Source organism: Melopsittacus undulatus, chromosome Z (assembly GCF_012275295.1).
Source record: "Melopsittacus undulatus isolate bMelUnd1 chromosome Z, bMelUnd1.mat.Z, whole genome shotgun sequence".
Classification (NCBI taxonomy): Eukaryota; Metazoa; Chordata; class Aves; order Psittaciformes; family Psittaculidae; genus Melopsittacus; species Melopsittacus undulatus.
This window is the reverse complement of record NC_047557.1, coordinates 9,532,337-9,547,181: the sequence shown is the minus strand read 5'-3', so window position 1 is coordinate 9,547,181 and position 14,845 is coordinate 9,532,337. Positions and strand designations below refer to the sequence as shown.

General features: G+C 52.4%; 2 protein-coding genes across 2 annotated transcripts; one reads left to right on the top strand and one right to left on the bottom strand.

The window, feature by feature from the left end:
- Positions 1–1,786: 1,786 nt before the first annotated feature.
- LOC117437984 (myogenesis-regulating glycosidase-like) lies at positions 1,787–4,150 on the top strand. Its single transcript, XM_034073288.1, has one exon. It carries the CDS (start codon positions 1,918–1,920, stop codon positions 3,952–3,954), a length of 2,037 nt encoding a protein of 678 aa, XP_033929179.1. The 5' UTR covers positions 1,787–1,917; the 3' UTR covers positions 3,955–4,150.
- A 6,116-nt stretch (positions 4,151–10,266) lies between these two features.
- On the bottom strand, positions 10,267–12,363 carry LOC101870530 (myogenesis regulating glycosidase (putative)). The gene has a single exon (XM_013127491.3). The coding sequence runs from the start codon at positions 12,361–12,363 to the stop codon at positions 10,267–10,269; it is 2,097 nt and encodes a 698-aa protein (XP_012982945.3).
- Positions 12,364–14,845: the final 2,482 nt, after the last annotated feature.

The window sequence follows — 14,845 nt, the reverse complement described above, 5'->3', positions numbered from 1 at the left end:
TTGGTACAATCCTGCACTGCTTCTGCTTCACTCTAAACCCTAAGTGGGGTTAATAGAGGGGATGAAGGCTTATCCCAATCACAGCATCTTCCCACCACCATCTCCTCCCTGCCTTGATTGCCCAATTCTTGCTGGGCTCAGCTGGCCTCACATCACATATGCTGGTGGTGGGGGCCCTGTTCCCCTCCTGTGGGGCAGGATCCATCTCTGGGTGACACCATTGTGACACAGGGGTGATTGGAGCTGACCCCATCCTGTGTTGGAGCTCACTGCTGGAGAGTGAGGGCTCTATGGGACTTGGACACAGGACAAGTCATTTAGCTAAACCTATCGCTTGTTCAGGCTAATCGCTTCCTAATGCCAGTGTAATCCCATTTAAAGCAACTGGCAGTCTAGAAAGTTACCAGCTCCCAGGGGAAGGTTAAAATGACACGGTCAGCTACAAGAAATATCCCCAGCTGCAAAGTCTGGCCCAATACATGGTTCGAGATGAATACAAAATGCTGTATGTTTTGTTGAGCCTGTGCAAAGATGTCACGCTGGGTTTACACTGGGGTGTACCCACAGCTGAGTAGGAGCCCTTTCTGCTGTAATTGTCCTGTTTAGGGGAGACAGATCTGTTCAAGTTACAGGGTAAATATGCTCCAACGTGTCACACCTATGGCAGAGAGAGGGTTCAGTGTTTCATTTCGGATCCTTTTCTTCCTCTCTTTTAAAAACCACAGCCCATTCAGAGGCAGTGACTGCAACCAGCATCGTCTGTGCCCACACAGAGTGGGGTTTTCCTCTTCTTTGCCCTGAGCTGACAGGCTTATGGCCAAGTACTGCAGCCGTACAGCTCCTCTCCTTCCCCTGCTCCTACAGACAGGCTTGTTCCTCACTCCTCTCTGTCCTCACTTTACTTTTCCCCCCTGGGTCCCAGGCACTGTGCTTGGCTGAGCCCATCCAGCCTGCGGCCAAGGAAAAGCCTTCAGGCTCCTGGCACAGCCTGCTTCCCTGGGGCCGCACAGGGGGAGCAGACTGGGGCTGAAACACAGCACAGAGCCATGCTGGAGAGAGGAAGAGCCCTTTGGAGGCCCTGCACCACTCACTCCCCAGTACATTAGCTTTCCTCCCATCTGGAGCCACTGCAGGGGTCTGTGTGCACAGCAGGAGTGAGCCATTCTGATGCTGGTGAGTTCCTCCACACATCCCATGCATGCAACCCCGAAACCAGCAGTGAGACACCAGTTTCTTAGCCCCTTCTGGCCATCCTGGAGCTGTGGATATGCAGGGATTTGCCTATCTTCACTGCAAAGCATCAGCAGGCTGGGGGAGCCAGGACATGCCATGGACAGGGAGGGGATGGTGCTAAGGATAAACTGAGTTTAATCTGCCAGGGAAGCAGTTTGGTTAAAATTAGGCATGCTGCTTGGAATTCATTATATGGTGTCTTTATCCATGGCTCTTAGCGCTGTCCCTTAATCTGTCAGTGGGGCTGATGGATCTCCTGCTCATCCTCCTCCTACCCGCTCCCTGTCTTCCCAACAAAACAGAAGTAATTATGGCAATGATTTGGTCCTTGTTGCCCTGAAGTTGTTATACGCACGTGGCTCAAGGCTGTTCTTTGCACGTGTTGTCTGACCAGGGTAATTGGAGATGGGATCTGGTACTCAGTGTACAGCTACAGGCAGCGAAGGGCCAAAGGGAGCTAGTGAAATTGAGACAGCAAATGGATGACAACCCATACCTTGATTCAGAAGTTCTGATGAGACTATTTATATATCCTCTTCCTTTTCAGAGACAGGTGCTGTGGGACTTGGTGGAGGTGGGAGCTTTCCTAACAACCCGTTTTCTATTCCTGAGAGCACCAGGATTGCTTCAAGGAGATCTTCCTTCCCACACCTCTGGAAAGAGCTATAGGGAAAAGGGATCACCATGTACACCTTCCTGCCTGAGAACTTCACCCCAGTGAAGCAGAAGCCATCCAAAGAGCTGAGGCCCATGCTCGGGGCCATCCTGCTGGGCCTCATCCTGTTCATTGCCGCGGTGGTGTCCTGGTGCTACTACACCGTGTCCCTGCGGAAGGCGGAGCGGCTGAAGACGGAGCTGATGGAGCTGCGCGCGGACGGCTTCGCCATCAGGAACCAGCACGGGGAGGTGGTGTTCCGGCTGGCGTTCCGCTCGGGCAGCCTGGACCTGGAGTCGTGCTCCAAGGAGGGCGAGATCCTGAGCTGCACGCGCTCGGGCCGGGGGCCGCTCAACTTCTTCATCCAGACGGTGAAGCCCAAGGACACGGTGATGTGCTACCGCGTGCGCTGGGAGGAGCTGGCGCCCGGCCCCGCCGTGGAGCACACCATGTTCTGGGAGGACGCGCACTGGTACGGGGGCTCCGAGATGAGCACCCAGCACTGGCCCATCCGCCTGGCCGGGTACCAGGAGCCCGTGCCCTACGTGACCAGCGACGTCTACTCCTTCCGCGACAGCTTCGGCGGCATCCTCGAGCGCTACTGGCTCTCCTCCAAGGCGGCCGCCATCAAGATCAACGACTCGGTGCCCTTCCACCTGGGCTTCAACGCCACCGAGCGCACCCTCTTCTTCCAGGCGCGCTACAAGGACTCTCCCTACAAGCCCCCGCTGGGGCAGCAGCCGTTCCCGGAGCTCAGCTACCGCGTCTGCGTGGGCTCCGACATCACCTCCATCCACAAGTACATGGTGCGCAGGTACTTCAACAAGCCCTCCAAGATCCCTGCCGAGAACGCCTTCCGATACCCCATATGGTCCACGTGGGCACTCTACAAGAACGATATCGACCAGGATAAACTCTTGCGGTTTGCTGAAAAGATCAGAAAGTACCGATTTAACTGCAGCCATATAGAAATTGATGACATGTACACACAAGCCTATGGAGACTTCGACTTTGACCCCACCAAGTTCCCCAATGTGACAGAGATGTTTGCAAAACTGAGGGAGGACGGGTTTAAGGTCACCCTGTGGACTCACCCTTTCATAAACTACAATTCCTCCAATTTTGGGGTGGGAATCGAGCGCCAGCTGTTCATCAAGGAGCCGTCAGGGAGGCTGCCGGCCATGGTGGAGTGGTGGAACGGCATTGGGGCCATCCTGGACTTCACCAACCCGGCAGCGCGGGACTGGTTCCAGAGCCACCTGCGCCAGCTGCGGCACAAGTACGGCATCTCGTCCTTCAAGTTCGATGCGGGTGAGACCAGCTACCTGCCCAAGCAGTTCAGCACCTTCCGCCCGCTCTCGGACCCCAGCATTTGGTCCCGGCGCTACACGGAGATGGCCATTCCCTTCTACGAGCTGGCCGAGGTGCGCGTGGGCTACCAGTCACAGAACATCTCCTGCTTCTTCCGCATCATTGACCGTGACTCTGTCTGGGGCTATGAGCTCGGCCTCAAGTCCCTCATCCCCACTGTGCTCACCATCAGCATGCTGGGGTACCCATTCATATCTGCTGACATGATCGGGGGGAATTTCTTCCCTAACAAGACAGATGGAGCAGTGGAGATCCCAGACCGGGAGCTGTACGTGCGGTGGTTGGAGCTGTCGGCATTCATGCCCTCCATGCAGTTCTCCATCCCCCCCTGGCTCTATGACAAGGAAGTGGTGGAGATCGCACAGAAGTTCACGGAGCTCCACGAGTCGCTGGTGGCCCCACTGCTGCTGGAGCTGGCCGGGGAGGTCACCGACACGGGGGACCCCATCATCCGTCCCATCTGGTGGATCTCGCCCCGCGACGAGGCCACGCACAGGATCGACTCCCAGTTCCTCATCGGGGACACCCTCATGGTGGCTCCGGTGCTGGAGATGGGCAAGCAGGAGCGGGACGTGTACCTGCCGGCGGGCAAGTGGCGCAGCTACAAGGGGGAGTTGTTTGAGAAGACCCCGGTGCTGCTCACGGACTATCCCGTTGACCTGGATGAAGTTGCCTATTTCCTCTGGGTTTCCTAAGAGCTCCCTCTATCACTTTTGGGGATCACCATGCCTTACCTAGGACTATATCATATATAACAATTCTAATTGCACATTTAGTTTGTGACTGGGGATGACAAACGGAATTAAATGGACTCACTGTTTTTGGGGTATTTTTTTATTTGAAGGGGGGGTGATTTTTCCTATTAATTCAGTAATGTGGGAGACTCCAATTAGGTTCTGGTATGCAGAATTTTCTCCGTACAGGTCAAGAAGGAGTTGTCAGTCTGTCTGCAGGCACATAGTAAACCCAATTCCTTTTCAGTTCCCAATGATTTCAAGAGGTGGAGGTTGGTTAGTGCCAGTGGGATTGTTTGTTATGTTGTGGGAGGACATGGGAGTGTGTGATGTGGGAGGGTTGCTACAGCAGAGCCTGCCATAAGTTTTATAATAAGGCGAGTATATTTAAAATGGCCTTTTTAAGAGCAGAAGGCAAATTAGAGATACACATACATGCACATTTTTTCCTCTTTTGGTCTAGTGTTCCACTGGATTAACATTTGTCCCTTGTTCCTGCTTTCCTGGGTACCAGCCAGGCCAGGTTACTCGTGTGATATCCAGGTATTAACTGTACAGGCTGCGTGTTGCTTCCTGCACCACCTCCTTGCCCATTCAACCCCAGCTGCTAGGCACTTGCCTGTGTGTTTTGCCTCGGGTGTCAACATTGCCTTTCCTAGAACAGCACCGTCCCTACCAGCACGCCCCATTAGTCTTTATAAAGCATTTATGTCCCTGCATCATTACATGATTATCCTGCTGATACCATCCCTTCTGGTTTTTAGGGACAGATGAGCTTTCAGGTCTGTTCCTGGCAGGACTGCCTGGAGCAAAGCCCTGCTCAAAAGGAACGTGCAGCTCTTCCCTGGCAACAGCCGGTTCCCCGAGGGAGCCACACATGCCTTGGGTTGGTGGTGACGTTTGCTGCTAGCCAGCTTGCCTGTGGGTGGAAAACACCGGTTTCCATGCTGATGGGTCTGTGCCAGCGGGTGTTGTCACTGCACCCAAGGAAATGTCCTCATCTACCATGAATTTAACCTAATATCCATCTCAGGTTAGAGGCTATCATTATGTTGAGGTTTTCTCCTGAAGCAGCCCTCCCTTTTCCCTGGGAGAATTAGGGATCTGCCTTAAGCAGTGTTTGTGGTGCTGGAGGTGGGGTTGTTGTCACAGGTGCTCGAGGGGACACGGGGTGATGTGGTCCTGCATCCCAAGTCCCTGCAGCCGGGATGGAGCTGCAGAGATGTTTCTTTTCCAGCTTTCCCATTTGTTTTGTTTATGTGAAGATGCATTTACAGAGAGCCGTGGGCAATCTCTGAGACAAAGAGAACAGGAATGAGGTCTGGCAGCCTTCCTCCCCAGGGCAGGACATTCCCAGCTGTGCCCTGGTTGGGAGCATGGTTCAGCCCCTGAATTTGTAATGAGCCTCTGTGTAATTGAACTGTGTTGGGTAGGAAGTTCATAGTTAGGGAGTGAGGAAGTCCAGTTTGATGGACCCTTTGGAGCATCCCTTTAGGTCTGAATCTGCCCTGCATAACTCAGCGTTTCAGCCTGAATGAGATGCAGGGGAGCCCTGTAGTCCCTGCCCAGCTGGAGCACAAGCATGTCTCAAAGACTGTTTCCTGTGGCTTTTAACTGTGAAGGACTCAGGTTTTTCCCTGCCACCAGTGCAAATAGTGCTCATATTACAAGCTACAGACAAGCTACAGCCTCTGCCAAAGAGTTCATCCTGGAGCTCTACCATCAGTCATCAGGGCACTGGCAGGATTTGGCCATTGGACTGGAGTGTGGAGGTGAAGGTGAGGAGCTCCTGGAGGTGAATCTGACCACAGCATCCAAGGAGGACAGGGTGCAGAGTAGGCTTCTCCAGCCCCAGAAAGGCATAAAGGCCATGCTTTGAGGGGCTCTGGCTCTTCCCTTTCCACCTTGGATTGTGAAATCCATGTCCTCTTTTGGCATGGGAGTCACTGGATGGAGGAGATGTTGCTGCATGGCTCATCTACCAGTGAAGAAGTGGGATCCTTCACACAGGACTCCATGGGAAGGATCACAGTGTGACCAGGAGATGTTGCATGTCTTCTTCTCTACTGTCTGTGCTGTGCCACCTATATTATCCCTGACTTATAAGGCATGAGGCTACGTGAATGAAAACACAGCATTCCTGTTAGTATGCCTTTATCATTAAAATGATGGGAGCAGCCAGATGAGTGCCTTCAGTCTCCTCGCAGTGATTCTGGGCACTGGCAGGAAGGTCATGAAGGAAATCCTCCATTAGACACACTGTCTTCATTCCCCTCCCCTCAAAAGAAAGGATTTTGTTATCAAACTTTTCATTTCCTTTTATTTAACTACATAAATAAATGGTTAAGATTATGGAGTACCCTTATTTTTCTAAATGCTGTGGTTAGGGCACATTCAGTGTTCCAGCTAGGAGAAAGGGAAAGAGGTGACAAAAGACAATGCTGAAAAATGGGTGTCTGTCTGTGGGTGCATGGCACCAAGCCTTCCCTGCTTGGTGTTGGGCAGAGTCTCAGCAGTGGTGCCTCAACAGCAGGCTTCTAGGTGCCCTTTCCATCCAGCTCTACCAAAACCACTATTTCTAACACTATGCTGTAGCACTGCAGGACTTGAGAACCTCTAGTTGCTCATAGACCACAAGCATTCAGTGCACAGGCACCTTGAGAACTGCTACTATGGAGATGCCTGTGATTGATGCTATGGGTCACTGGCCAAAGCAGTGTTTAGTTTGACTCAGCCAAGGAAAAGGCTGAAGCAGTTCTGGGAGCTGATTCAGTCTTTTCCACTCCAGCCCACTGAGCAGCAGGCCAAGGTGCTGCCTGTATGATTGAAGGTTGAAGCTTGCAGTGTCGTGTATCGGGGTTTCTGGATGCTTGTGTTTGTACATGCTGTTGTGTGTTGGACTGTTATGCTGGTGGGTTTGTTTTTAACCACTTTTCTAGTTCTTAATTGTCATGAAGACAGAACTGTAACATGAATTGCCTTGATTGTTATAAAATTTTGGAAAACAAAAAGCAGTTTGACTGTGTCCATCTGTACCAAGTACATGGGCCTGGTGGTACAGGCAGATCTGGGGCCTTTTAACCATGGACTTCACTGAAATCAGAATTGAGATTGCTGGTTTCTTTAAAGCTTGCACCTTGCAGCTTTGATGTGTGTTTCAAAGGGAGGAGCTGGCAGCCACCCCACTCTTGTGTCTGCAGTGGTGGCAGGAGATGAGAAGCAGAGACAACCCACTGGATCACCCTCCTTTGTGTACTGACAGCAAAGGGAATAACTGTTCTTTGGGGGTGGAGAGTACCATGTTCAGGCAAAGCCCCACATTGCAACTGTCCCAGGAGTGGGGATCAGACCATCACACCCCCATTTCTGCTGACATCCACCCATAAAAGGCCCATTGACACTGACTGGGGGCTTTGTAGGTGCTGAAGAAGAGGAGCCTGCTCTTGGCTTCCCTTGGGCACTCCAGGAGTGTCCACCCATGCTCTGCCTGTCCCCATTGCCCCTGGGGTCCCCCTTACCAGATGATGCTGATGATCAGGATGGAGTAGACATTTGAGGCTATGGCAGTGGCATAAAAGCAGAGTGTGAAACTCATTTAAGAGTCACCTTGACCCACACTAACCATTTTGCCTCACACAATGTTTTTCCTGCCCTTCCTGTTGTTCCTGCACAAACCACAGCCTGCCTTGTGTTCAAGGAGGTGCCCATGGGTGACAGCAGAGCAGTGGCTGCTGACCCATGAGATCCTGGTCGGGAGCATCTCCATCCCTGCCAAAATCAAAGTTTTTATTAAAAGTAAGGAAAAACCCAACAGATCAGCAGGTAGAACCCAAGGCTGGGGAGCACTATGGTGAAAGGACAGCCTGACAGCAGCACAGTCAGGTTATCCTGTGCTGCTGGGCACATGGCCAGGCTGGCAGCCTCAGGCAAAAAACAACCTCCTCAATTGCAGCTCATCCTGAGCTGGGTGGAAGCTGCCAGCCTGCAAATCCCTCACACTGGGAGAGCCATAAAGATGCAGAATCCCAGAGGCCAAGTAGAGAAAAGCAGTGATTTTAATTTATTCTGTTATTATTTTTGTCTGTAGGACTGGATGAGTTTTTTGTTCAGAGATCAGTAAAGATTTAAGGGCAATATACACTTCCTTCCCTGGAAAACAGCCTGTGCTAAGCAGTGGGCTGGGGAGAGTGCCCTGTCACCAGCACCTCCTGCAAACAGCCTTTACTTAGGGCTGGGAGTGCAAGAAACAGACCAGGACTGAAGCTAGCAAGGCAAACAAGATGTCCTTCTGGCAGCACACAGTCCCAGTGCAGACAGGAGGCCACAGTGCCACCCATACACAGGGTGCTTCTGGCACTGGTCCCTGTGGCTCCCTATGGCTTGGCTGGGCAGGAGAAAAAGGCACTGGGGGAAAGACTGGGAAGTGGTGGTGATTTGGGTGAGATACTTTTCAGTCAGATGGTACCAGGCAGCTCAAAACATCCCTGGAGTCTGCAGGAAGCCTCTGTGGTGCTTGTTTAATTCCCCCTGGCCTGTGATGCAGGTGGACGGAAGAGCTGTGTGCATGTGTGTACAGAGCACACTGACTGCAGGACAGACACAGTGGGATGGGGCTGATGCTCTCCCATCCTCCCTGCACTGTGACCATCAGCTTTCAACAACAGACAGAGGAATCTTGCTGGAGCCTGTCTGGGACTCACTGGTTACCCCAAGTCCAGATGTCGGGGACCCCTTGGGGCTTCAGAACAGCAGCTGGGAGATCAATGCTTTCTCATCTTCAGGGGAGATACATTAGTGGAAGCCACTATCCTGGAGTGGGAGAAAGCCCATGGTAATGAACCAGACATAGTGTGTGATCACTGGACACCACTGCCAGACCAAGACTGCTCTCCCTTCCACATGCCTAACTTAAAATGGGGTTCTCCTTCTTCATCACCACACCAGTGACAGCACTGCTGTGGCTTCAGCTGCTTTCACAGGCATGTAGAAGATGTTCTGGCCCATCCCACATGGCACTTCCCTCATGCCGCTGTGACCATGCAGGGTCTTGGTGGCATAATAGATCCACTGATGGGTGACAAGGGTCTGAGCTGGTTTTGAAGCGCTTCACCTGAGCACCAAACCAGCTCTGCAGTGAGTACAACATTCTCCAGTTACTTTTTATATGGACTAGCTCTTGGCAAACCCTAAACAAAGGAGCTTTCTCTTGCCTTGGGCCACACACAGCTTTATCTCTCAGGTGCCTACTAGCAGCATACTGGGGTCAGCAAAGGAATCATCAGTCTCTCTTGTTGGGATGATGCATTGCAGCCCAGAGACCCCAGGACTCTCCTAAACTGCTCAGTCATGTCACTTTTAAACTTCTCTTTGCCTAAAACGAGGGAAAATTGGACCAGAAGTGGAGTGCACACTTCAAGCCTGCATGTACTGCTGAGACACCTCCTGGGAGAAGTCATCTCCATGAGCAGAAGGATGCCAGCTCATATGGATCTCCAGCTGGTGGCATGGGGAAACTGAGGCAGCAAGGCACTAGGGCTGGTTTCCTTATTGAACCATCACAGGAGGATGATGCCTGACTCCTCTCCTAGGACCTGACAGATTGCACACTTTGGCTGTGAATGTGGTCCCAAAGACAGATGGATCCTATTAGGTCCTAACCTGTACATGCCTTGGTGCTGGGTTTTAATCTTGACTGCCATAGAATTTCACCACAAGCTTACAGGCTTGGCTGAATCCATGCTGCGTGCTATAGCTTCATTCTCCTTGCTTAGATAGCTGAAGCCATGGGAAACACAAAGCCCCTTACTCCTGCATCAGCACCCATCTGACAAGCAGGCTGGAAACTGGGTGCCTTTGTCTTTAGGATAATCACAGACTGTTTTGGTAAAAACATACTCTGCTGCAACTGCCACCATCACTAAGTAAATGGAATTATAAATAACTCAACGATCACCCATTAAACCAGGTAACAAAGGGCTGCATGTAAATTCCTCCATAAACCAGAGGAGTGCATGGCATTTGTTGCTGGGAAAAGATTACGAGCAGAAACTGTTCCTATACTTCGTGTTTGTCAACCTGTAGTAACAAGGACAGCAATCCAGTATAGTTTAATAAGTTATTCTACAGCACTTGCCACATGAAACGAGGTCATGGTGTTTTCCTCAGATTTCATACTGAAGTATTACTACTTTATAAACAATTACAATTCCCAGGCCATTAAAGTCACTGGTTCATTAATCCCTGAGGCTGTTCCACAGCTGATGAAGGAGGCAGTTAGGAAACATGAAGGAAATAGGCAACTTCATCCAGGTCAACGGGATAGTCTGTGAGCAGCACCGGGGTCTTCTCAAACAACTCCCCCTTGTAGCTGCGCCACTTGCCCGCCGGCAGGTACACGTCCCGCTCCTGCTTGCCCATCTCCAGCACCGGAGCCACCATGAGGGTGTCCCCAATGAGGAACTGGGAGTCGATCCTGTGCGTGGCCTCGTCGCGGGGCGAGATCCACCAGATGGGACGGATGATGGGGTCCCCCGTGTCGGTGACCTCCCCGGCCAGCTCCAGCAGCAGTGGGGCCACCAGCGACTCGTGGAGCTCCGTGAACTTCTGTGCGATCTCCACCACTTCCTTGTCATAGAGCCAGGGGGGGATGGAGAACTGCATGGAGGGCATGAATGCCGACAGCTCCAACCACCGCACGTACAGCTCCCGGTCTGGGATCTCCACTGCTCCATCTGTCTTGCCAGGGAGGAAGTTTCCTCCTATCATATCTGGAAGTACAAATGGGTACCCCAGCATGCTGATGGTGAGCACGGTGGGGATGAGGGACTTGAGGCCGAGCTCGTAGCCCCAGACGGAGTCACGGTCAATGATGCGGAAGAAGCAGGAGATGTTCTGTGACTGGTAGCCCACGCGCACCTCGGCCAGCTCGTAGAAGGGAATGGCCATCTCCGTGTAGCGCCGGGACCAAATGCTGGGGTCCGAGAGCGGGCGGAAGGTGCTGAACTGCTTGGGCAGGTAGCTGGTCTCACCCGCATCAAACTTGAAGGACGAGATGCCGTACTTGTGCCGCAGCTGGCGCAGGTGGCTCTGGAACCAGTCCCGCGCTGCCGGGTTGGTGAAGTCCAGGATGGCCCCAATGCCGTTCCACCACTCCACCATGGCCGGCAGCCTCCCTGACGGCTCCTTGATGAACAGCTGGCGCTCGATTCCCACCCCAAAATTGGAGGAATCTGTGTGAATAAAGGGATGGATCCACAGGGTGACCTTAAACCCGTCTTCCTTCAGTTTTGCAAACATCTCTGTCACATTGGGGAACTTGGTGGGGTCAAATTCAAAGTCACCATAGGCTTGTGTGTACATGTCATCAATTTCTATATGGCTGCAGTTAAATCCGTACTTCTTAATGTTTCCTGCAAAATGCAGAACTTTCTCCTGTGTGATGTCTTTCTTGTAGAGTGCCCACGTGGACCATATGGGGTATCGGAAGGCGTTCTCGGCAGGGATCTTGGAGGGTTTGTTGAAGTACCTGCGCACCATGTACTTGTGGATGGAGGTGATGTCGGAGCCCACGCAGACGCGGTAGCTGAGCTCCGGGAACGGCTGCTGCCCCGGCGGGGGCTTGTAGGGAGAGTCCTTGTAGCGCGCCTGGAAGAAGAGGGTGCGCTCGGTGGCGTTGAAGCCCAGGTGGAAGGGCACCGAGTCGTTGATCTTGATGGCGGCCGCCTTGGAGGAGAGCCAGTAGCGCTCGAGGATGCCGCCGAAGCTGTCGCGGAAGGAGTAGACGTCGCTGGTCACGTAGGGCACGGGCTCCTGGTACCCGGCCAGGCGGATGGGCCAGTGCTGGGTGCTCATCTCGGAGCCCCCGTACCAGTGCGCGTCCTCCCAGAACATGGTGTGCTCCACGGCGGGGCCGGGCGCCAGCTCCTCCCAGCGCACACGGTAGCACATCACCGTGTCCTTGGGCTTCACCGTCTGGATGAAGAAGTTGAGCGGCCCCCGGCCCGAGCGCGTGCAGCTCAGGATCTCGCCCTCCTTGGAGCACGACTCCAGGTCCAGGCTGCCCGAGCGGAACGCCAGCCGGAACACCACCTCCCCGTGCTGGTTCCTGATGGCGAAGCCGTCCGCGCGCAGCTCCATCAGCTCCGTCTTCAGCCGCTCTGCCTTCCGCAGGGACACTGTGTAGTAGCACCAGGACACCACCGCGGCAATGAACAGGATGAGGCCCAGCAGGATGGCCCCGAGCATGGGCCTCAGCTCTTTGGATGGCTTCTGCTTCACTAGCATGACAGTTTCAGGCATACATGTTTCTTTGCCGTCCCCCTTTTGAGCATCCCCATGTTTTCCTGCACGGTGGGTAATCATTCTCTCCATTACTCCTTTTTACAGCGTCAATGCCTAGTTAGAAACTTTGCTGCTGATTTTGCTTTTCTCCAGCTGCTGGACGGATAATCCAAGATGCTGCATGAAGATGCTCACAGTCTCCTTTCCAAAGCTTGGCCACTCACACCTGCAGTGTCATTTCATGAAACAGAAGGTTATAAACAGCAGAAAACCAGTCAAATCTTGCTAATGGCTATAGCTCCTCTCCCCTTGTCCCTGCAGCTCTGGCTTGCTCTGCTCTGTGCAGTGACAGCCTGTTCACTGGCAGCTGGGCTCAGCTTTTTTGGAGCAGGGATATGCCAGCATTCCCATGACCCTCTCTTGGCTGCAGCCTTGCTGCGTCCTGCAGAAGGGTAAAGGGGTGGAAGCCAAGCCAGAGCCTGGAGGAGAATGGGGCCAGGGAAAGGGGCTACTACCCAAGCGTACAAACTAGATATCTCAAGCTGATCTGTTTCTACATTAACTATGTGCCTTGCTGGATTTCTCCACCTGTCCTCTTCTCCACATCAAATGTGGTCAGAGAAATGCAGCATTGAAGTGTCCATCCTCCGCCTGCTGCTCCCCAACATCCTCCAGTGATGCAGCCAGGGAGTGATGTGTTATCTCCCTGCACTTTGCTCCTGCATGGGGGCGTGGGGATGCACACACTTTGTGGCACTGCACTGCTTCAGGGTGGCTGGGCAGAGCTGTGACTGCTGTCAGTCCTGGAGCCATCACCCTAGGACAGCCCCTCTTGGCAATGGGAAAATAGGATGTTTGCCTACATCTGCCTCCCTGGTTTTTATCCTAATTCAGTTCCTGTAACTCCCAGGCTCGTGCCAGGCAAGACATAATGGTGCAGTGGGGGTGGATGGTATTTAGGGACAGAGACTGAAGATGGGAACGTTACACTGAAGTTTTTGCAAGACCAGCACTATATTAAAGCTGGTTTTGCTGAGAAGTGCACAAGAGGGTGACACACACCCCAGCTGCATCAAGCATCTCACAGCATCTGATAGAGCATCTGCTGCCAACAAAAACAACAGGCAGGAAAACCAACACAGGTGGCTCAAGGCAATGTGTTCCATAGAACTGGGCTCCCTCCCGGCTTCCCTGTCCACATCCTGGGGTCTGCGTGCTCTGATAGGATGAAAATGTGCAGGCGCAGCCTGTATGGAGAGGAGGGAAGAGAGCCAGCTTGCTCATGCAAGCTGTGCCCAGCTATACATGCCGGGCATATTCACCCTCACTGCCATGACATCAGTGTCTAAGTATAACAGAGATCATAAGCCACAGTGGGAACCATTAAAATACCAGAGGTCACCAAGTTTGGTGTCAATTGCAGCAGCCTCCCATCCACCTGAATGAGCCACTCAGTATTTGTAATACAGTCTTAGTGTGAGCAAGGCTTTGCTGAGGATAAAAGAGGAAGAAAGGATAAACGTGTTCCCAAGCAAGCCCTGGCAATGGTAGGGGGCGATAGAAGGAAGGTCAGTGCTGCCCCAGGGATGGGTTTGGGGAGCAGGATGGGTTACATGCACGCAAAGAGCTCAGAGCTGGCAGCCTCCCCATGCTGGGCTGGCTCTTGACACAGCTGTGTAGCTCCAGTGCAGGGGGTGGTTTCCAGCCAAACCCTGGTGTTATTGCAAAACAGCCTTTTTGCTTTGAAGCTGCTTGGATGTGCTGGATCAGTCCCTGGTTGCTGCCCTCTGGGCTTTCCCCTTCTTCTTCCTTCCTCCTTTTGCCCTCCCAGTCAGCCTGGAGGCAGGAGTCTCCTTTAACATGAGCCCCATCATTCCTCAGGGTGAAAAACAAGGAAGGGGGAGGGAGAGGGAAGCAGAGCAAGTCGATTTTCCAGGAATTCTGCTTTTTCTTTGTATTTATTTATCTTTATTTCTTTATGCTAAACAGCACATTAAAAAGCAAAACCAAAATGAAAACAAAAACCAAAACCTCACACACACAAAAGACAAACAAAAAAAAACAAAACCAAACCAAAACCCCAAAAAATCACAAAACCAAACCCAAAACTAAAAAAAAAACAAAACAAAAAACCCAAAACAAAACAAAATCACACCAAAACTCAGGGACTCAGCAGGACTCAAGAATCCGTGTAAGAATAAAGGATATGTAAGATGTTTCCCAGCTTCCTATGCAGTGATTTCTCGCCCAGACAATTGCTTTAAATCTCTCTATTTCCCCAGGGGTAGATCAGTGGCAGAAAGATGGTATATAAGGGAATCAGGGCTCCTGGGCCAAGCTGTAGTGTCCCAAGAGCCATTTGGGTTTCCTTCCTTCCTATAATGTGGTGGGCACCATAGGCCTGCCCCTCATGGAGGAGAGGTGAGATGTGGGATGTCAGTGGAAAGAGTAGATGCATCTGGTGACAGAGCAGGATACAACTTTATGGGATAAATCCCACCAGGATAAGGAAGACTCTGAAGCTGCTGACTCCTGAGCTTCAAGGCTTGTGTTTCACAAGCTGCCTGGGGCT

Excerpts from the sequence above, each read along its gene's own strand:
- LOC117437984 (XM_034073288.1), top strand. The coding sequence starts at position 1,918 with ATGTACACCTTCCTGCCTGAGAACTTCACCCCAGTGAAGCAGAAGCCA.
- LOC101870530 (XM_013127491.3), bottom strand. The coding sequence starts at position 12,363 with ATGGAGAGAATGATTACCCACCGTGCAGGAAAACATGGGGATGCTCAA.